The sequence below is a fragment of the Eleutherodactylus coqui genome, chromosome 13, assembly GCF_035609145.1.
Source record: "Eleutherodactylus coqui strain aEleCoq1 chromosome 13, aEleCoq1.hap1, whole genome shotgun sequence".
Classification (NCBI taxonomy): Eukaryota; Metazoa; Chordata; class Amphibia; order Anura; family Eleutherodactylidae; genus Eleutherodactylus; species Eleutherodactylus coqui.
The window spans coordinates 59419404-59439263 of NC_089849.1; the positions used below are offsets into that span (position 1 = coordinate 59419404).

Here is a 19860-nt window from a genome sequence, read left to right on the forward strand (position 1 = left end):
TACTGGGGGCAAAAATCATGAACAAACCTTTTGCCTAATCACTGCCATTTATAAGAGGCAATTGTGCTGAAAGATTTTTGATGGCACATCTCACTGTATTGAACGATTGTCTGTACATGGAATGTATTGCAGAAGATAGTATACGGGGAGATGAACAATTGTCTCCTTTGCAGTCTGAATATCCATTGTCACATCCTCCAGCTTGTATCTACGTATGTAAAAGCAGTTTGAGCTCAATTACTTCCTACCACCTACATTAAGCTGCCAATGTCAGTCTGGTGAGGGGAGATTTCCCTACACAACAATCAGCAAAATAAAAGCCATTCAGCCACTGATGATCAGAAGGCCTCACATAACCCCATTTAAAAAGCCCTTTCCAATCATTCCCTTTTAGAGAATGGAGGCCCGAGTAAGGCCTCTTTCACACGAGCGCTATCCATGTGCAGTATAGCCATGTTAAAGGGTTAATTCCTGCTACTTGAAGTAACCCATTCACATGATCAGAGGTGCGTCCTTTCCAGCTTCCATAGGAGTCTATGGAAAGCACACCAAAGATAGGTCGGGTCCCATCTCTGCGTGCACCATGAAGCTTAGATGCCAACTGCAGTCACATGTCCTATCTTTGTTAGGTGTGCGAATGTAGCGCACCTAACAATTGTTCATGTTAAGACTTCTATAGGAACCCATTGGTTCCTGTAGAAGCGCATCCTGTGCGCGCCTTTAATGCGTGCAGACAGCGCTCGTCTGAACGAGGCCTTATCCAAATGTTGTCAGAGATCAGCACAATGTTTCACAGTTGTAGAAGTATGGTGTAATGGTTGCCAAGCTGCTTTTTCTGCTAGTTTACCATCAGAGCAGTGCCAATCTAGTCTTGAAAACAAGCAGATAGCCAGGCAGCTTAAATGGGTCAAAAAAGCGCAAATCCTTTTGCAAATGCCCACTTCTGGCCCGATTCTTATACTGGGTCACATGGTATAGCCCCTCTGTGCAATCAAGGGGGCTGGTTGTTTGGCTCCTCTTGACCAAGCCAGACCTCCATCTCTGTATTGGTTGTAAAGGAGGGAGATGGTTTAGTTTATCGTGCTTCTAGTTGATGACCTGTTCTCGTTTAATAAGTTCTGGAACCTATAAATTTAGGAGACATGGAATCTGGGTAGCCCTTTGCATACTCATCTGTTCTTGTGGTGTTCCCCAGTAAAGTCAGCGCCGTTTGTTCCCAGGAAAAACCCTAGCTTTTCCTCAAATTACTCGGATGTTCTAAGGTTTGATTACAGGCAGAAAGGATTAGGAGGTTTGGTAAAAACTAAACCATAATAATGAAAATCTGAGAAGTCATTTCTTTTTCACTTTAATTGACTAAAGTGTTAAGTCAGTCAACATTCAATTCTGCCACTGCACAATAAATAACGAAAACGTTATCGCACACCGCACCCTTCTAGAAACAGAAGAGACCTCACTGTAAAAACCGGTCTAGTTTCTTCTGGATGTTATCAAAAGAATGCCTTCCCATGTAATCGATATGCCCTTCTTCCCATTTCCTTCGTTCTTCCTCAGCTTTCAGCACTTCTTCAGCTTCTTGGATGGCCAATTCTGACACAGACTTTGAGACATGAGGCTGGATAAAACAGATATTCATACATTAGTTATATAGCCATGATTGTTTCCACAGTATGTTCTACACAACAGGCTCCTCAAATTTGTGTAGAAGAATAAAGTTTGGTACAAAAACAGCATATTTATGAGATGTGCAATAAGGCATCAACTGCAACTCCAGATGCTTAACAGCCAAGTACTCCTGAAATGCTCATTTGTCATTACTCATCATCCAGGTTGTACTAGCATTGGCTGTAGAATGCAGCAGGGTAACTTATTCCTGCCTCCCAATGCTTACTGTATGGAGCTGGAAAGTTAGACTGTGCTCTATCCATACTATTGGCAAAAGTAGAGCCTAGAAATAGGAAATTGGGCAAGCCTGTGGGACACTTCCTTCCTTGTCCTTCAAAGCAGGGGGCAGGAATCTGGGTCAATATAGACATTGCCCCTTGCATTAAAAGGTTTGTCACATGACAGCTCCTGTCCATACGGCTATATGGACACTGTAGATAGAGGTCTCTCCATGAGCCAGAGCAGTGATCCGCTCTACAAGCTGCTACTATTCTGGCAGGCTCAAGACAGGCATTTTTCTGAGTAGATGCCATGTAATACTACACTTCTACTAGAGGAGCCACTGCAGGTGAAATGCCTGGACAGCAGTTTCTTCTGGGAGAGATACCCAGGGTGAACAGCTGATTGCCCCAAGGCTGCCCCCTTTTGTAGGAGAAAGCCTGTGTATGGGCTCTGTCTGGCATTGTATATCAACTAGTCATTAGAAATTCAATACCAGACATGGCTCATTATATAAGTGTATTAAAAGGAATATTCTTTAGGATTACGTTATCCCACATCCACAGTATAGGGAATAACTATCTGCTTGGTGAGAGGCCCACTAATTGCCAGAAAGGGTGATCTGTATACCCCTGAGAGACTGGCAAAATAAAGGGAGCGCATGTTTGGCCAGCGCTCAATTAGACCACTGGAGTTAGTCGAGTGCTTGAATTCTGCCATTTTATGGCCCTCCAATTGCAATGAAGGAAGCAGTGGCCGAGCACATGTGCTGCTGCTTAAAGGAGATGTCCCGAGGCAGCAAGTGGGGTTATACACTTCTGTATGGCCATAATAATGCACTTTGTAATATACATTGTGCATTAATTATGAGCCATACAGAAGTTATAAAAAGTTTTTTACTTACCTGCTCCGTTGCTGGCGTCCTGGTCTCCATGGTGCCGACTAATTTTTGGCCTCCGATGGCCAAATTAGCCGCGCTTGCGCAGTCCGGGTCTTCTGCTGTTCTCTATGGGGCTCCGTGTAGCTCCGTGTAGCTCCGCCCCGTCACGTGCCGATTCCAGCCAATCAGGAGGCTGGAATCGGCAGTGGACCGCACAGAAGAGCTGCGGTCCACGGAGGAAGAGGCCATCTTCAGCGGTGAGTAGAGAAGTCACCGGAGCGCCGGGATTCAGGTAAGCGCTGTGCGGGTGGTTTTTTTAACCCCTGCATCGGGGTTGTCTCGCGCCGAACGGGGGGGGGGTTTAAAAAAAAAAAAACCCGTTTCGGCGCGGGACATCTCCTTTAATTCATTTTACCAGTATCTCAGAGTTATGGAAGCCTTCATTCTGGCGATCGGTGGGGGTCCCAGTAGTTGGACTCCCATCAGCTAGTTATATTCTATGGATAGTGTTACTCTTACGGAATACTCATTTAAACAATCCTGCTGCTATGTGTTATAATATGTATTGACAATTTGGTATATTTGATCAATATTGTAGTGCAGCAATAAAAGTCACTAAAAGAAAGAATTCAAAAGCTCAGCTTTTCCCCGAAACAGGGTTTTATACTTTTTGAACTGAACGCACAGGTCCATAGGACTGCAGTATGGGTGTGCATAAGGGGTTGAAGGGAGGGGAGGGGAGGAAAAAAAAAAAAAAAAAGTTTATAAAAACTTAGCAGCTGAATGAGAACATTCAAAAAAATAAAGTATACCCCACACCAGCTAGAAAGGCATGCAGGCATAAAAAAAAAAAAAAAAAATTTAAAAAAAAAAAACCATATCAGCACAACCTGTAGGTAGTTTTGGTAAGATTAAGGTTTTTCATTATAGTACGTTATGCCAATCCTTGCATTGTTGGTGAATATAAACACAACAAACCCTCCCCCAAAAAAGCTCAGAAGCCAGACACAGAAAAACATGGCGAATATACACATTATCTGGTTTTCAATTCAATCTTTAAAGGAGTTTTCCCCACTATAACTACCGCCTCATTGGCCAATGTGACTGCCAGGATCTCCACAAATGGGACCTAGAACAGCTTCTTTGAGTAGAGCAATGTTCAGTTCTCTGCATACCGCATTTCCCCGAAATTAAGACAGTCTTATATTATTTTTTGTTCAAAAAGGTTTAACTTTTTTACATGTATAGCTGCCTGAACACTATTTAAATTGACTTTTAATTAACTGTTAGCAGGGCTTAATTTTGGAGTAGGGCTTATATTTCAAGCATCCTCAAAAAGCCTGAAAAATCATTTTGCATCCTCAAAAATCATGCTAGGTCTTATTTTCAGGAAAACAGGGTAGCAGGCAGCTGGGAGCTTTGAAAAACAGATATGCAGAAGTGATCTCTGGCCCTTTGATTTGAGGGTTCTGATCCTGAAAACAAAGTAGTATATACAAAGTGATTATACTGGCTATATGGCTTAAACTTTTTTAAAATGGTAGTAATGCTGATTAAGTTATTTTATTCCATGGTGTTACTGCATACAGGAGAGAGCTACAATGGAAAGAAGCATAATTATACAAAAAGAATCATAATGCAGAGGCAAGATACCAAGGCCGAGTTCATCTAAGTAATTCTGAAAGCAAAGAAAATTAAAAATGATATATAGAAAGAGTGCAGAAGAAGCAGGTGATGATTGAGAGCCAACGGAAATACCATATGGACGGAGTCTTCTTCAGTTACAGGCTGAGGGCTGAGCTGGGAGGGGAGAAGGTCTTCTCCATGAAGGTGGTCATCAAGTGTACGTTGCTCAGAGCTACTACTGGGTTGCTAAAAAGAAAGTAGTTAGATGCATAACCCATTTCTACAAGCCATCTTTACATTGTATTCCATGTAGTACTGTGCAGGTTCTAGGCAGGTGTAGAGCAAACGCCGCAAAGCAAGAATGCCTTCAGAGAAAGTAGTGTCAGTTTATCGTCAACTAACAAGATACAGCGTGAACAAGAGAAACTTAAAGGGGTTGTCCCGCGGCAGCAAGTGGGTCTATACACTTCTGTATGGCCATATTAATGCACTTTGTAATATACATTGTGCATTAATTATGAGCCATACAGAAGTTATAAAAAGTTTTATACTTACCTGCTCCGTTGCTGGCGTCCTCGTCTCCATGGTGCCGACTAATTTTCGCCCTCCGATGGCCAAATTAGCCGCGCTTGCGCAGTCCAGGTCTTCTCCTGTTCTCTATGGGGCTCCGTGTAGCTCCGCCCCGTCACGTGCCGATTCCAGCCAATCAGGAGGCTGGAATCGGCAGTGGACCGCACAGAAGAGCTGCGGTCCACGGAGGCAGAGGATCCCGGCGGCCATCTTCACAGGTAAGTATAGAAGTCACCGGAGCGCGGGGATTAAGGTAAGCGCTCCGGTGAGCTTTCTGTACGTCCCTGCATCGGGGTTGTCTCGCGCCGAACGGGGGGGGGGGGGGGGGGGGGGGGGTGTTGAAAAAAAAAAACCCGTTTCGGCGCGGGACAACCCCTTTAAGTCAAATCAATTTTTGGTGTGACTAGGGGTTTTGAAGGAACTCTGCAGGGAGATTCTTCCAAAATATATTGGAGAACTAGCCACAGATCTTCTGTGGATGTAGGTTTGCTCAAATCCTTCAGTCCCTTCATGTAAGACTTGATGTTGAGATTAAGGGCTCTCTGGAGGCTATATTACTTCCAGGGCTCCTTGTTCGTTCTTAAGCTTCTTTCCCACGAGCGTATATCAGCCGGCCGAAATATGGTACGTTGGGAGAGCTAAAACTGGTGATCAAGCGTTTGTGCACCTATTTAGACGGCATGGGTCCCGGCGTATATACGCCGAGACTACCATGCCCTTGCCCCTTTTCACTTCCCATCACAGGCTCACCTGTTCTCTCCTCCCCGCTCGTTCTTTGCACTGGGAGGGGGTGGAGCTAAGCAGTCCCATCCCGCCTCCTACTATTGATGGCTATGCCTTTGCCTGTGAGAGACCTTGCCGAGGCAGTATAACTAACTTGTGTTGCTGAGCTCCGTCTTGCCATGATGAATGAATGCCCTGTGGCATGAAAACAGTCCTCCACAACCTCCCCTTTGAATTTGACTGTTCCTCACACATACAGCTTATTCACATGAACGTATATCGGTTGGCTGATACACACTACCATCTGATGCATTGGAATCCAATGCATCAGATCCCACAAGCATATTCCTGCAGTGTAAAAGCACCGAGCCGGCACATCTAGCGCCAGGCGCTTTTACACCAGGCAGCAGAGATGGTCCTGGAACTATCTTTGTGCCAGGAATGTGTCAGCCGCTACATGGGCTCCTATAGGAACCAAAGACAGCGGCTGGAGAAGGTAGGTGGCATAGAATTTAGCAGCGTAACTGCTAAACTCCCTCCCCCTGATCTCCGGCTGTTTGCATGTGAGGGTGCGGAGCTAAGCTCCACCCCTGCCATTACTGGCTGCGGACAAGGGGTGGGTGCTTAGCTCCACCCCATCCCACCGACTCCAATTGCAAACAGCTGGAGGGAAGGAGAGGAGGTGAGCCGGCGAGGGAGGGAAGGAGAGGAGGTGAGCCGGCGAGGGAGGGAAGGAGAGGAGGTGAGCCGGCGAGGGAGGGAAGGAGAGGAGGTGAGCCGGCGAGGGAGGGAAGGAGAGGAGGTGAGCCGGCGAGGGAGGGAAGGAGAGGAGGTGAGCCGGCGAGGGAGGGAAGGAGAGGAGGTGAGCCGGCGAGGGAGGGAAGGAGAGGAGGTGAGCCGGCGAGGGAGGGAAGGAGAGGAGGTGAGCCGGCGAGGGAGGGAAGGAGAGGAGGTGAGCCGGCGAGGGAGGGAAGGAGAGGAGGTGAGCCGGCGAGGGAGGGAAGGAGAGGAGGTGAGCCGGCGAGGGAGGGAAGGAGAGGAGGTGAGCCGGCGAGGGAGGGAAGGAGAGGAGGTGAGCCGGCGAGGGAGGGAAGGAGAGGAGGTGAGCCGGCGAGGGAGGGAAGGAGAGGAGGTGAGCCGGCGAGGGAGGGAAGGAGAGGAGGTGAGCCGGCGAGGGAGGGAAGGAGAGGAGGTGAGCCGGCGAGGGAGGGAAGGAGAGGAGGTGAGCCGGCGAGGGAGGGAAGGAGAGGAGGTGAGCCGGCGAGGGAGGGAAGGGGAGGAGGTGAGCCGGCGAGGGAGGGAAGGGGAGGAGGTGAGCCGGCGAGGGAGGGAAGGGGAGGAGGTGAGCCGGCGAGGGAGGGAAGGGGAGGAGGTGAGCCGGCGAGGGAGGGAAGGGGAGGAGGTGAGCCGGCGAGGGAGGGAAGGGGAGGAGGTGAGCCGGCGAGGGAGGGAAGGGGAGGAGGTGAGCCGGCGAGGGAGGGAAGGGGAGGAGGTGAGCCGGCGAGGGAGGGAAGGGGAGGAGGTGAGCCGGCGAGGGAGGGAAGGGGAGGAGGTGAGCCGGCGAGGGAGGGAAGGGGAGGAGGTGAGCCGGCGAGGGAGGGAAGGGGAGGAGGTGAGCCGGCGAGGGAGGGAAGGGGAGGAGGTGAGCCGGCGAGGGAGGGAAGGGAAGGCAACGGCATTGCGGCCTCCGTGTACAAGAGAAAAAAAAAAAAGCCTACAGTCATGGGAAAGAGCCATTAAGCTTCCTACACAGCAGTTTCAACCTACATATGAAAATGAGGATCACCTGTTTGGTATAATTGGTTACTCATACACCTGACTACAATCCTACTAAATCCCAGACTTCTGCAAGAGTACCTAGAAGAATTGATGCAGTTTTGAAGGTAGAGGACGGTCACAAATATTGATTTAATTTGGATTTTGCTTTTGTTCACTTTCATTTTGTTAATTGACAAAATATTACCCATTACCATTTTTTGAAAGCATTCTTACTTTACAGCATTCCTCTCCTCACCCTTACACCGTACTGTACGCCAGATTAAAGGGGTTATTTGAGATTAGAAGAGACACTTATTTATGGCCTTCACTGGAATGGAGCTGATCTTCAATACCGATAGACAAACCTTTTAATAAGTATTAAGAAAGATTCTGCACTTGGTAATTTAATATTAAGTTTCAAGACACTGTGGGCACATTCCAATATTAACCTGTGGAAAACTTCAAATCCCACAGTTGCCCAGCAGACCAGTGGATTACTGAATGCCCGCGGATGGGTCTGCAAGCAAGAAGGAAGGGCAGCTCTTAAACACAGCCCTGCATTCATTCTGTGCATACAGGGTAGTTTCCACAGAACTCAACCATCCCGACCAGTTTAGTTTACTCCAGTGGCATCACCCAATGAAGCAGGAAACTGGTTGGATTGACATTGGGCTGCTGGTTGTGTAAATTTATATGCTTTACCTTACTATTTGTAAATAGGATGAAGGCCCAATGTCCAAGGGCATTCACGCGGAAGATAAGCATTTCAAGCCACCCATAGGGAAGCATGGGCATCCGCACTTCAATTTACACATGCAGATTTGTTTTCTGGATTCTGTAAGCGGAAAACAAAAGTTGCAGCATGCTCCATTTTAGTGCGGTTCCCACATGGACTGTTTCCATTGAAGTCAATGGAACCCGTCCGATTTGCGGTCGGGCCGCGGAGAAAGCAAGATTTAAAACAAAATCACTGTACAGCGTATGTGTGCTGGCCAGCACTTCCTCAGTACGGAATACATGGACAGGTTAGCAGGGTTGCCAGTGGATTCTGTGGGATTCCCCATGCAGAATCAATGAGTGCCTGTGGACATTAGGCCAAAAGTAAAGTGAAATTTTATCCTAAAAGGTGCTGCAGTGTCCTGTTCTCTATATGCACAAATGCAGTAATCTTCTCACAGTAGTGCAGGACAGACCAAGAACTGGTGGAAAGAGACGTGTTTGAGATGAACAAGCCAGGCCACATACCAGTTTCTAGAGATCTGGAAAACACCACTATTGGTGACAGGACACCACAGTAACCAGATGGTGCAATTCTCTTGTGGAGGAGTGTTGCACTACCTATATATAATCCAACAGTGAGCATATAACTGCAGTGTTGTATTAAATACAAGTTGCCCTGGAGCTTCTCCTTTGCAATATATTAATCAGTGTGTCCCAAGAGTCTCTTCTTACCACATCCAAGCCATCATCGTTTGCCAGATCAGCTGGCGCAGTAATAGTCTCATAACATTCTGACGCAACAGTCAAGGTTTCTTGGATGCAGCTCTTCAAAATCTGTCATAAGGTCGCAAAACATAAAATTCCTGCAGGTGTTGAATATGTTAAGCACAATACAGCATTACATCACCGGCCTATTTCATAGACGTGTCCCATTGTATTAACCCAGCTCATATGTGTGACACAGTAGGGTGCCCAGAAGGGCATACGATAAATAGGAGTTCTTGAAGAATTTTTCCACTTGCTAACAAAAAAAGGCATTCGGTAAACATTATAGCTGTCCGGATTACACATCAGAATTTCATGCAATTCCTTTGTGCAAAACACACACAAGAACTTACAGTGTTGCTTGGACTGTCCGAATGATCTTCCTTGGCGCAGTCAGAGGACACATTGTCACACTTCATCTGAAGTTCAATTCTTCCAAATTGATGCTGCAGAAAATAGCAGGTCATTAATGCGTATAGCACTTTTGAAAACTTATGTGGAGGGGGGGGGGGGGGGGGTAGAAGGGATGTAAAACTATCCAACCTAGCACTGAAAAGGGAAGGCGAGAATGCTAAAACAAGACAAACACTAGAACCTTCATACAACTACATCAAAAAAAAGAAAGTTATGGTCATCAGGAGGCAAAACAAAATGCCCACGTTCTACAATGGCTCAGCTCAAAGCAGAGCAGTACACCACGTGGATTTACCTTGTTTGTGCAGTCAAGCCCCTCCTGTTCCGTTAATAAAGGCAAGATATCAGTAGTGTAGATCTCCCACCAGTGTACGAGGAATAAAAGGTGCTGATTTCCACTAAGTGATTCCTCCTCTACAATGCATTTAGTTTGTGGGTTATATTTACAATTCCAGGGCTTTGGTGTACCTATAAAATGAACCACCTTTGCCTCTGACCCAAACCTAGAATAGAGAAAATTTGAATTTTATATAGGTTTGAGACACACAGTTTTAATACGATTTAGCATTGGAAGAAAAAAAATATAAATAATTTTTAAATGGGATACCCATTGTCACTGAATTCATCATCTTATCACTTAAAAAGGTCCATGCCCATCTTGTAGAGGGATATGGCAGTATATTACTAGAATGTGCCATTTCCTTAATTGGTATAAATCTAACCTCCGAGACATCCATGATCCTGAAAAGTGGTCTATAGTGCTGGCTTACTGCTATGCACCCTGCAGTTATTCCCTGCACAGCAGCTCCCAGCCACTGAATCTGCAAAGAACCGCAGCCCACCAGCTTCATAGTCATTCATATCCAAATATGGGAGAGCAGTATGGCCATTTCAATATCACATGTGGTTGGGGGGGGGGGGCGATCAGCCATAGATTTTGCAATTTGCCACATTACATATTTTTATAGTCCCGATGAATAGACATTTGTGTTCTCCAAACATACTTCTGTCCAACATCAACGTGCAGATCACCGAGTCTCCCTGACACTCCAGTGCAAAGGATGAGCCGACACCCCTCACAAATAAGGCTGGACCTGACCACTGTTTCTTACCTCTCCAAATTTTCCAGGGGTGGAGGTAATAAGAATATAATCAGCTATAAGCTCAAGGTTTGAGCCCATAAACAATCAAAAATTGTAAGGGATAGAGAGTTGTGCCATACAACACAATCAGCTCTGTCGCACCTGATAAGCAGTATCAGTCAGAACATTGGTACTTACTGTTTAAAGGCAGGTATATAAGTGTAAACAGAACTTATGCTCAAGTTATAGATGAAAGGCAAATGTTTGCTGATGTCTGCTGTCGCCCAGTTACTGAAGAAGCTGTTTAGCAGGCCCTGGTCACCACCTGAAAAGTAATTGGAAATCTTATAACAAGCTCAACAGCAGATGGGTATGGCTGCATACAGCATAAGGGTGCATTCAGACGACCGTATATCGGCCGGGTTTTCACGCCCAGCCGATATACGGCGTTTCTCTCTGCAGGGGGAGGAGGCAGCAGTGCACTGAGCTCCCGCCCCCTCTGCCTCCTCTCCACCCCTCTGCACTATTTGCAATCAGAGGAGGCAGAATGGGGGTGGGGCAAAGTTCCAGGAATTAGCTCTGCCCCCATCCTGCCTCTCCTCATTGAAGATAGTGCAGGGGGGTGGGGGGTGGAGAGGAGGCAGGAGCTCAGAGCACTGCTCCAGCCTCTTCCCCCTGCAGAGAAAGACTATGTATATCGGTTGGGCGTGGAAACCCAGCTGATATACAGTCGTCTGAATGCACCCTAACGCTCAAGATTTTACAGTGGAATGAAACGACAACACAAAAACCTCAATCCCCTGTGACCATTTGCTCTGCAAAGTGTGAAAGTTGCATTTTTGTTGTAGAATATAGAGACATTTGATATTTTTCTGTGGCTGTATCCTAAGTGCACATTTTTTATTTCCACCAACATACATGCTCTAGGTACAGCTTAGCTATAGAGTTTGTCTAGGCTGAAGGGAGACAATGTCCATCTTGTTCAGACTATTTCCCCCCCCCCTCCTTGTTGATCCAGAGGAAGGTAAAAAAAAATAAATTCCCAGTGAGGCAGAAGTCAATTTAGGCTATTGGGGGAAAAGAATTCCTTCCCGACTCCATAATAGCAGGCAGAATAATTCCTGGATCGACATTTTGAAACTTCCTACCTGACTCCAAGACCCTGAACAACCCTGTTGATTATTTATAGTCTATATCCTGTAATGTCGTAGCGCTCTAGAAACGCCATCAATTTTGCCATCACCGCATCCTCGGGCAGAGAGTTCCACAGTCTCACCGCTTACAGTAAAGAACCCCCTTCTATGTTGGTGATGAAGCCCTTTTTCCTCTAGACGTAGATGATACCCTCTTGTTTACCGTTGCATACTGTAGTCAGAGAACATTTGTACTGAAATAAGCCTTACCATCAAAGCTGCCATGGTCTCTTGCATACTGTAGAATGTACTTGAAAGTGTCCAGTGAAGGTCTAAAGACAAATACTCCACTGTTAAAACAGTCAGGCCAGCCAGAATCAGGAGCAGCTGAAAGTTCTTCCCGATCAAATAATTCATCAATATTACGAAGAGCCTGTTAAATGCACAAAAAAGTAACAGTCATGCTTTAATACAATCTGGTCCTATTAAACCCTGTCCACTAGCTTTTTATTTTGCCTTTTCAGCGTTTTTCTTTTTTTAATTGCTGCTTTCAAAAATTCATGATTTCCTCGATAACATGACACACACACCAAGTCATTATCTGACAGCACCATTTGATGTATTACATAGTATTGAGAAGCTTGATGTGTTATCTTAATCCTGTGGGCCAGTCTGATTATAGTGATCCTAACGTGAGGTCTCACTGCTTTAAAATACACTTTGACTTTCGTCTCCCATAACTTTTTCCATCCAATTGATGACGCTGTGAAGGTTGTGTGGGGCAAGATATAATTGCCATTAGCACCATTTTGGGGTATTTTTAATTGAGCAGACTTTACAGATGCAATGCTACCAATTCTGTTTCTGTTGACTTTAGACTGGGATTTTTTTTTTTTTTTTTTAACTTAAGATTTGTTAACAAAACCAAAACCTTTTTCCCCTTAGTCCTGTTAGGGAACCTGAAATAGTCTGATTGCTTATACAATATACTGTGACAAGCAGGGCTTAGTGGGCAGAAATCCATTGTAGGCATGGGGGCCTTCACTAGATCCCAGGCTACCGTGTCAATCCTAAAGGCACCCCACAATCATGTCCAAGGAAAGAGGATACATGCTCATGGGACAGATGGACCTCCCTCCATCTCACCATATAAATGCTATGGTCATCACTGATCGTGGCATTTAACTAGTTCAATGACCAGGCATCAGCTGTGTTTTATAGCACTTTCCACATATGGATTGGAGCTGAGCCCGCTCCATACTTTGCAACCTGACACTTGCTGTACATATTGTGAAGGGGCTAAAACCCCTTGGAAAAAAGGGCAGTTTACAAAGTACATGAACACACCAACATCGAATACCAGGTAGTAAGAGTGCACTTACAATTGTGTCAGCATCCATATACACACACTTCGTATACTGTGTGAGCGTCCAGCACTGAATTTTGGTAAAGGTCACCCCAAGCTCTGGACGTTTGAGTAATAGCAACCGCACCGAATCAGCACTGTCTAGAAGGTCCACCTCCAAGACTTCATCAAAAACTTTACCAAGACTTGTCCTTAAAACAGAATATATTGAGACTGATTAATGACTGCTGTTCCTTTAACATGCTTGAATTATGGAGCACTTTGGGCAGAACTGATGTGTTATGCCTAGTATTGTGCCTGAGGAAGAACAAGGCTTTTCTCTAGTGTTATCCAGGAATCTCAGGCACTACACTGACCATAACAGTACATGTGTTATCCAGAACGCCCCTTTACAACTGAACAGTGCCTTTAACACTATTGATGGCCTTATCCACAGGCCAGACCATTAATAGTGGGTCCGATGCCCAGGATTGCTGCTGATTAAATGTTCACCAGGCTAGTGCACTGAGCAGATTATCACTGCAGTGACCAGACTTGGTATTACATGCAGCGTTTCCATCAAAGTGAATGGGAACATTGCTTGTAATACCAAGTCTGGCCACTGCAGTGAGAGCAGAGCAGTTTGCTTCCTGCAAAGTCAGTAGAGTGCATGGGTGCACTGACCTGACATACAGCTGATCAGGGGTCCCGAGTGGCAGACCCCCACCAATCTAGCATTGATGGCCTATTCTAAGAACAGGCCATTAATAGTTTACAGCCCCTTTCAAGACAAATATTCTGATAATGAAGTCACATGACTGCTCATCTGATTAGGGCAAGTCTTTGGCCGCCATTACAGAGCAGCTCGTCGCCGCTAAACACAAGCAGAGAAACTCGATTGCATCTGGCACCTTGTCTGTTCAATCACGCTGCAAGTTCAGATGCCGTCCGCAATCAGCATAGCTCTGCCTGCACTTAGAGGGGGAGAAAAGCTTGTGTAATAATACTCTGTGTATGCCTGGTCTTACCTCATATGACTGGAGACTTGAGGTGTAATCATTACTACCAGCTGCCGGGAGGTTTCATGGTTCCTTAACGACTTCCCCAAAACCAACGCACCTTGACAGTATACGTCGTTTGTGGAAAGGGTCACAAATGCTTGGTCTGTGACTGGAAAATAAAGCCATAAAATATTAAACACTGTGGGGAATCACATAATCAACTCATTTAACCCCTTCCTGCTCCATGACGTATAGGCAAGTCATGGAGCGGCGGGGTATGTATGAAGAGAGGTTGCGTGGCAACCTCTCTTCATACAGTGCGGGCGTCAGCTGTTTATAACAGCTGACACCCGTGGGCAATAGCCGCGAGCGGCCGATCGCGGCTGTTAACCATTTAAATGCCACTGTCAATTCTGACAGCGGCATTTAAATCCCCCGAACGATGTTTGGGGGTCCCACACGACCCCCCCGCGGTGAGATCGGGGGAGCCGTGCAGGTGTCATGGCAGCCGGGGGCCTAATGAAAGGCCCCAGGGCTGCCTTAACAGACTGCCTATGAAGCCATCCCCGTGTGGTGGCTTCATAGGCTGCCTGTGAAAAAGCAGTATGACGTAATGCTATAGCATTACGTCATACTGCAGGAGCGATCAAAGCATCGCATGTTAAAGTCCCCCAGGGGGACATCAAAGCAATGTAAAAAAAAAATAAAAATCTATAAAGTTTTTTTTAATTAAAAAAAAAAAAAGTTGCAAGTTTAAATCACCCCCCTTTTACCATATCTATTAAAAAAATCTAAATCATAAATTAAAAATATGTATTTGGTATCGCCATGTCCATAAAAGTCCGATCTATCAAAGTAGCGCATTATTTTTCCCACACGGTGAACGTCGTCCGAAAGAAAAAATAAAGAACGCCAAAAATACACTTTTTTTAGTTACCCTGTCTCCCAGAAAAAACGCAATAAAACGATCAAAAAGTCATATGTATTCCAAATTGGTACTATAAGAAACTACAGGACAGCACGCAAAAAATGAGCCCTTGCTGAACTATGTCGACGGAAAAATAAAAAAGTTATTGCGCGCACAAAATGACAACAGAAAATTGAAAAAAATTTAAATGTCTTTGAAAATAAATAAATAAATAAATAAATAAATGAGTATAAAGGGATTAGAAAGGTAACCCAATACTTCATCATGCAAAAATAAATACTTGCTTGTACAGGCAGCTTGTTTTCTATAAACTTTATTCCTACCCTAATAAGACGTCTGTTAATGAGAAATAGGGCCAAGCTGCCATTTACACTCCATCAGGATGACCATCTGACTTGTGCCAAAACCTGCATGTGTACACCCAGCCTGATCAAACATCCACTCCCAGACTAGTGACGGAACACTTACCAGGCATGCTGTGGAGTCTAGGAATCAGTAACTGCAGAAATATATCCCACCAGGCAACATATAGGAATCCGATCGAATGTCTAAAACAAAAAGTCATACAAGGGTTAATGACAAATGGCATTCATCTCAAGGTCACATGACAGTTTTCTACTTTTCTGTGCGAAATTCCATTCTGTAAATCATTACCAGTGAGTGGGCATACGAGGCTGGATGCAGAACCCGTTTTACTAGTGTGGCATTTTGGGGTGCTGATGTGCCACATATAGCTATATCTGCTAGACGTGGTTTAGCAGTCATGAGCCATCAGTGTGGGGACACTTGGGAGGGGACGGTAGCTGTTGGCACCTCTGCGCCGTCATAGGCTTACAGCAGAGAACACTTTGCAGCCAAACAAAGCTGGCATCCAAAAGATCCTGTACCCCGCCCTGCATTAGCAGGGTGTCACTTCTCCATAGAGGGCAAGTCCCTAGCATAACAGTCCTGGCAATCGCCATAGTTGGCATTCATGTGCCAAGAGCAAGACCAGCATCTCCTTAATACCAGCTGGGACTAGAATGGTTCAGTTCAGTGGGGGCCACAACTTCTGGACTATCACCAATGTGTCCGCTTAACATGTCAAAACTAGTGGGAAGAGGAAGAGGTCTGATATTTCCAGCCATCAACACCTGTTGGTAAACAGAGTCAGCTATTATCTCAGTGGAAACAGTGGATTCCTTTGCAGTTTCCTATGTGAAGGATAAACAGAGCATGAATGGCTGGTAGGAGGCTGGAGGTTATTGCACTGGTCTGAGGGTCCTGAAGACCTTTGGCCGAATAGAATACCAGACTAATGAAATTCAGTGGCTCAGAAACATGTATTATATATCCTGCTCCCTGACCACTCAGCCAGTCCCAGGCTGGCTGAGTGGTTAGGAGCACAAATAGTGGGAACAGCAGCTCCAGCACTGGACAAGGAACAGCCGGAGCAGAAAGTACAGATTTTTATTTTCCATTTTCTGAGCCAGTGAATATTTTATTTATTTTAAATGTTTCAGAAACCCCCTTACCGACATGCTAATGAGGTCAGCTAGCCCATCTACAGGGGGTGGCATTTATTACCTCCAGCACTAGCAGTGTATAGAGTTTAGTCCAGTCAGTAGTGGCGCCTGCGCGTACTTGCTGTCACCATCATTTCTAGTGCAGATGGACCCGGCAGGTCACCGTCGCACAGTACCGTTTTCACCCCCCCCCCCCCCCCCCCTTCATGCTCTATAACATGCTGTATGCAGTTTGGGCTGACAGATTCCCTCTAAAAGGTCTGTGCGCCCTCCTTCACTGAAGACCTATCCTCTGAATAGGATGTCTTTCGCCTGGGACCCAAACATCCATTAGATTGTCCAGCCCGCTGTCCAGTGTAGCTTCAGTCCCTTTGAAGTCAGTTGGAGAGCCGCGCTGCTACGGCACTTCTTGCTTCTCTGCTGGTCAGGACCGTGCTGTCCAGAGAAGCAGGAAGTGTCATAGCAGCGCGGCTCTCCCACTGATTTCAATGGGGCTGCAGCTAGTACCAGTACTTCCTACCCTGCCACCGATATCCTCCGACCCACTGCACTAGACAGACAGACAAGAGCGGTCCTAAGCGGCAGGCGGAATCTCGCTCCGGATTTCACAATGCAAATCCACCCGTGGGAAGGAGGACTAAGGCTACCTACACACAGGGGAAAGCTAGGACATACCACGATTCCACCCCCACTCTGACACTGCAATTCGAGAAAACATAGCTCATGTACAAGACTCCATTCAAAAGAATGGGGTTCATATTTGCACAAGTTTTGCGAGTCTCACAATGCGCAGCGTGAAACTGAAGATTATGGATTAACCCATTCCAATCCACTGTCTGCCATCTAAAGACATTAAGATTTAAGGCTGTACAGCTTCAATGTTGGAAGATGTCCGTCGGGGTTCTCTTACTGTATATTGCCAGCCTCTCTGCTGTCTGAGCCTATCCAATGTGTCACCTCATGCAGTACTGGCTTTAGCCAGCAGATAGCGCTGTTGTATAATGGCAGAAAAAGAGTAAGCCCCCTAGGAAAACCAGGATACAAATTGGATTGGAAAGAGTTAACAATTTTGTCAGTCCCCATTGGGGACTTTAACGATCAAGATATGAGTGATCGAAAGTTCGGCAGTCATGGCAGCCTGAGGTCCTCCTGAACACCAATGAGGGCATTTAAGTGATCAGTACCGATAACTGCTGTTGTGGGAAGTATAAGCTGTCAGACAGCCGGTTCCTGCTCCTGCATGCCCAAGACATAAGCATACATCCTGGGGTGTGAAGGGGTTAAAGGCCCATACAGACAGGTGCACTGTCAGTCTACTTACTCCACAGACAGCAAACAAATCCGTAAATGGCATAATAGGCTATTCACAAGGACTTTACCCCCCACATAGGCAGACGGCTCATAGTAGGAGAGAAGAAAAAATCTACATGTCCTAGGTGAATGTAACCAAGAGAGAAGCGGCCACCAGGATGGACTCCTTTAGGCAAGACCACCCCTTCGCTATGTCTTAGCACCTCCTTGGCAGGTCTACAGGTCACATCAGCCGCTCCTTACAAGATAAAGCCGCTCAGCAAAAGGAGTTCACAGTAGGGCGCTGCATTAGAAGGTGTGGCTTTACAAGGGACAACTATGGGCCAAACAGTTACACGAGAAAGCAAAAATAAGCGAGAGTTCTGTACAAACCCGGGCACCAACCGGGTGACCAGCGGGACTTCGTTCACTAGTCGCTTCAGCTCACCGAAAAATAGTCAGCATTTCACCGTCGATGTCCGGCAACGCCTAGGTGTGCGCTTGCAGGCAACTACAAGAGACCGCAGCAGCGACTTCACTCAGACTGCTTGTGTTCGGTGAACTCCGTAGCCGAACGGTAAGCATCAGGGAGGGGGTCTAAAGACATCTGCCAAAGACCTTCACTCCCCCTAACTTGTCAGCGAAGCGCATTTCTGCCCATGCAAGCGCTCCCAACAATTCATTGCCAGGGCGGCATCTGCGCTCACGGGCGTCACCTGACAGTTGTTGGGAAAACCCATAAGTGCCAGTATGGCAGAACCCAAAAGGCACTATTAAATGAGTGCTGTTACTGCTAGTGGTTTACCAATCATCACCAGGCTGCGCATACAGGCATCCTAGCAATTAGCGCCATTATACACCATTAACACGTGCAATAGCGCTAGTTGCCAGCAGGTGCAGCCTGGCAGCTGCCACCCAACACTTAGAGCCAATTTCCGAGCACTGTCTGCTCAACTTTAGCGCAATTAATGTACTACACTCATCAGAATGATCGGACAGCGAGTTTTGATGCAGCCTAGGCAGGAACCGGCGTCCGAAGACAGAAGGAAAATCGCAGCAGAACGCAGTGATCAAATTCGTGGCGGTCTGCCGACAGCAGATGAGAGAGAGGCCTGAGGCTCTAACCACGGAACAACGCCAACGATTACAATGGGACCGAGTGGACATGCGCTCACATGGGGCTTTAATGCCACAAATTTAAAGCACTTTCTGTTCTATTTTTGTGCACCTCATCACAACGAGGAAGGGGGGGGGGGTGTCTTAATGAAAGCTCCTCCCCCCTTTAAAAATTTTACCTTACAAATCGTGAGATTTCTATAGAATTGCATTGATGCCTAAGAAATGCAAAGTACTGCAGCGGCCCGCACTCTGCGGCGCCCCGCGGCAGCCTGCACTCTGCGGCGCCCCGCGGCAGCCTGCACTCTGCGGCGCCCCGCGGCAGCCTGCACTCTGCGGCGCCCCGCGGCAGCCTGCGGCGCCCCGCGGCAGCCTGCACTCTGCGGCGCCCCGCGGCAGCCTGCGGCGCCCCGCGGCAGCCTGCACTCTGCGGCGCCCCGCGGCAGCCTGCACTCTGCGGCGCCCCGCGGCAGCCTGCACTCTGCGGCGCCCCGCGGCAGCCTGCACTCTGCGGCGCCCCGCGGCAGCCTGCACTCTGCGGCGCCCCGCGGCAGCCTGCACTCTGCGGCGCCCCGCGGCAGCCGTATGCACTGTAGCAATGAAGAACAAAAATAATAAATATATATGTCAAGTATAAGGAAAATGTTAGAGAAAACAAACAGCCCCCCTCTGCCCCCCAGGTAACCCTGCCTGGACTCGGCGTGCACTTTCTGCCCCCCAGGTAACCCTGCCTGGACTCGGCGTGCACTTTCTGCCCCCCAGGTAACCCTGCCTGGACTCGGCGTGCACTGTGAGGGGCTGCCCTCCTGTCTGCACGGTCACACACGCTGCAGTGTATAGCGCCTGTATGCCGGGACTCCCCGCAGCACATGAGCTCTAGAGTCCACCAGCAGCGGGGGACGGGGCACAGTACACGGCGCCATTAGTCCGGGAGACCTGCTCAGTGACGAGTCCTCCAGCTGCCCTTGTCGTCAGGCTTCCTGGCGGGGACGGTGACAGCACGGCGCCGGTCACACGGCTCTCCCCGGTTCTCTGACGTCTCGGCGTGGAGCTGCAGGGAGGCGGGAGCCGTTATTTAAAGGCGCCTCCCACTAGTAGCCCAGCAGCTGTGCAATCACCG

General features: G+C 47.3%; 1 protein-coding gene across 3 annotated transcripts; it reads right to left on the reverse strand.

The window, feature by feature from the left end:
* Positions 1-1332: 1332 nt before the first annotated feature.
* On the reverse strand, positions 1333-19806 carry LOC136587603 (glycogenin-1-like). 3 transcript variants are annotated; one of them, XM_066586296.1, is made up of 11 exons: positions 19677-19806; positions 15298-15377; positions 13929-14070; positions 12938-13112; positions 11826-11988; positions 10621-10747; positions 9636-9843; positions 9280-9372; positions 8894-8995; positions 4523-4636; positions 1333-1615 (listed from the first exon to the last, which is right to left on the reverse strand). In XM_066586296.1, exons 2-11 carry the CDS (start codon positions 15302-15304, stop codon positions 1454-1456), a joined length of 1293 nt encoding a protein of 430 aa, XP_066442393.1. In that variant the 5' UTR covers positions 15305-15377; positions 19677-19806; the 3' UTR covers positions 1333-1453. The 3 variants fall into 3 exon arrangements, with proteins under 3 accessions (XP_066442393.1, XP_066442394.1, XP_066442395.1); XM_066586297.1 differs by lacking the exon at positions 8894-8995; XM_066586298.1 differs by lacking the exons at positions 4523-4636; positions 8894-8995 and having other exon boundaries at positions 19677-19803.
* Between the last annotated feature and the right edge of the window lie 54 nt (positions 19807-19860).

What these genes read in the sequence shown, in the direction of transcription:
- LOC136587603 (XM_066586296.1), bottom strand. An exon ending in AGACCATGGCAGCTTTGATG is followed by an intron (nt 10,748 to 11,825) that starts GTAAGGCTTATT and finishes ATTACTTTTCAG; the next exon opens with GTGGTGACCAGGGCCTGCTA. An exon ending in AAGAAGACTCCGTCCATATG is followed by an intron (nt 1,616 to 4,522) that starts GTATTTCCGTTG and finishes TGTTTTATCCAG; the next exon opens with CCTCATGTCTCAAAGTCTGT.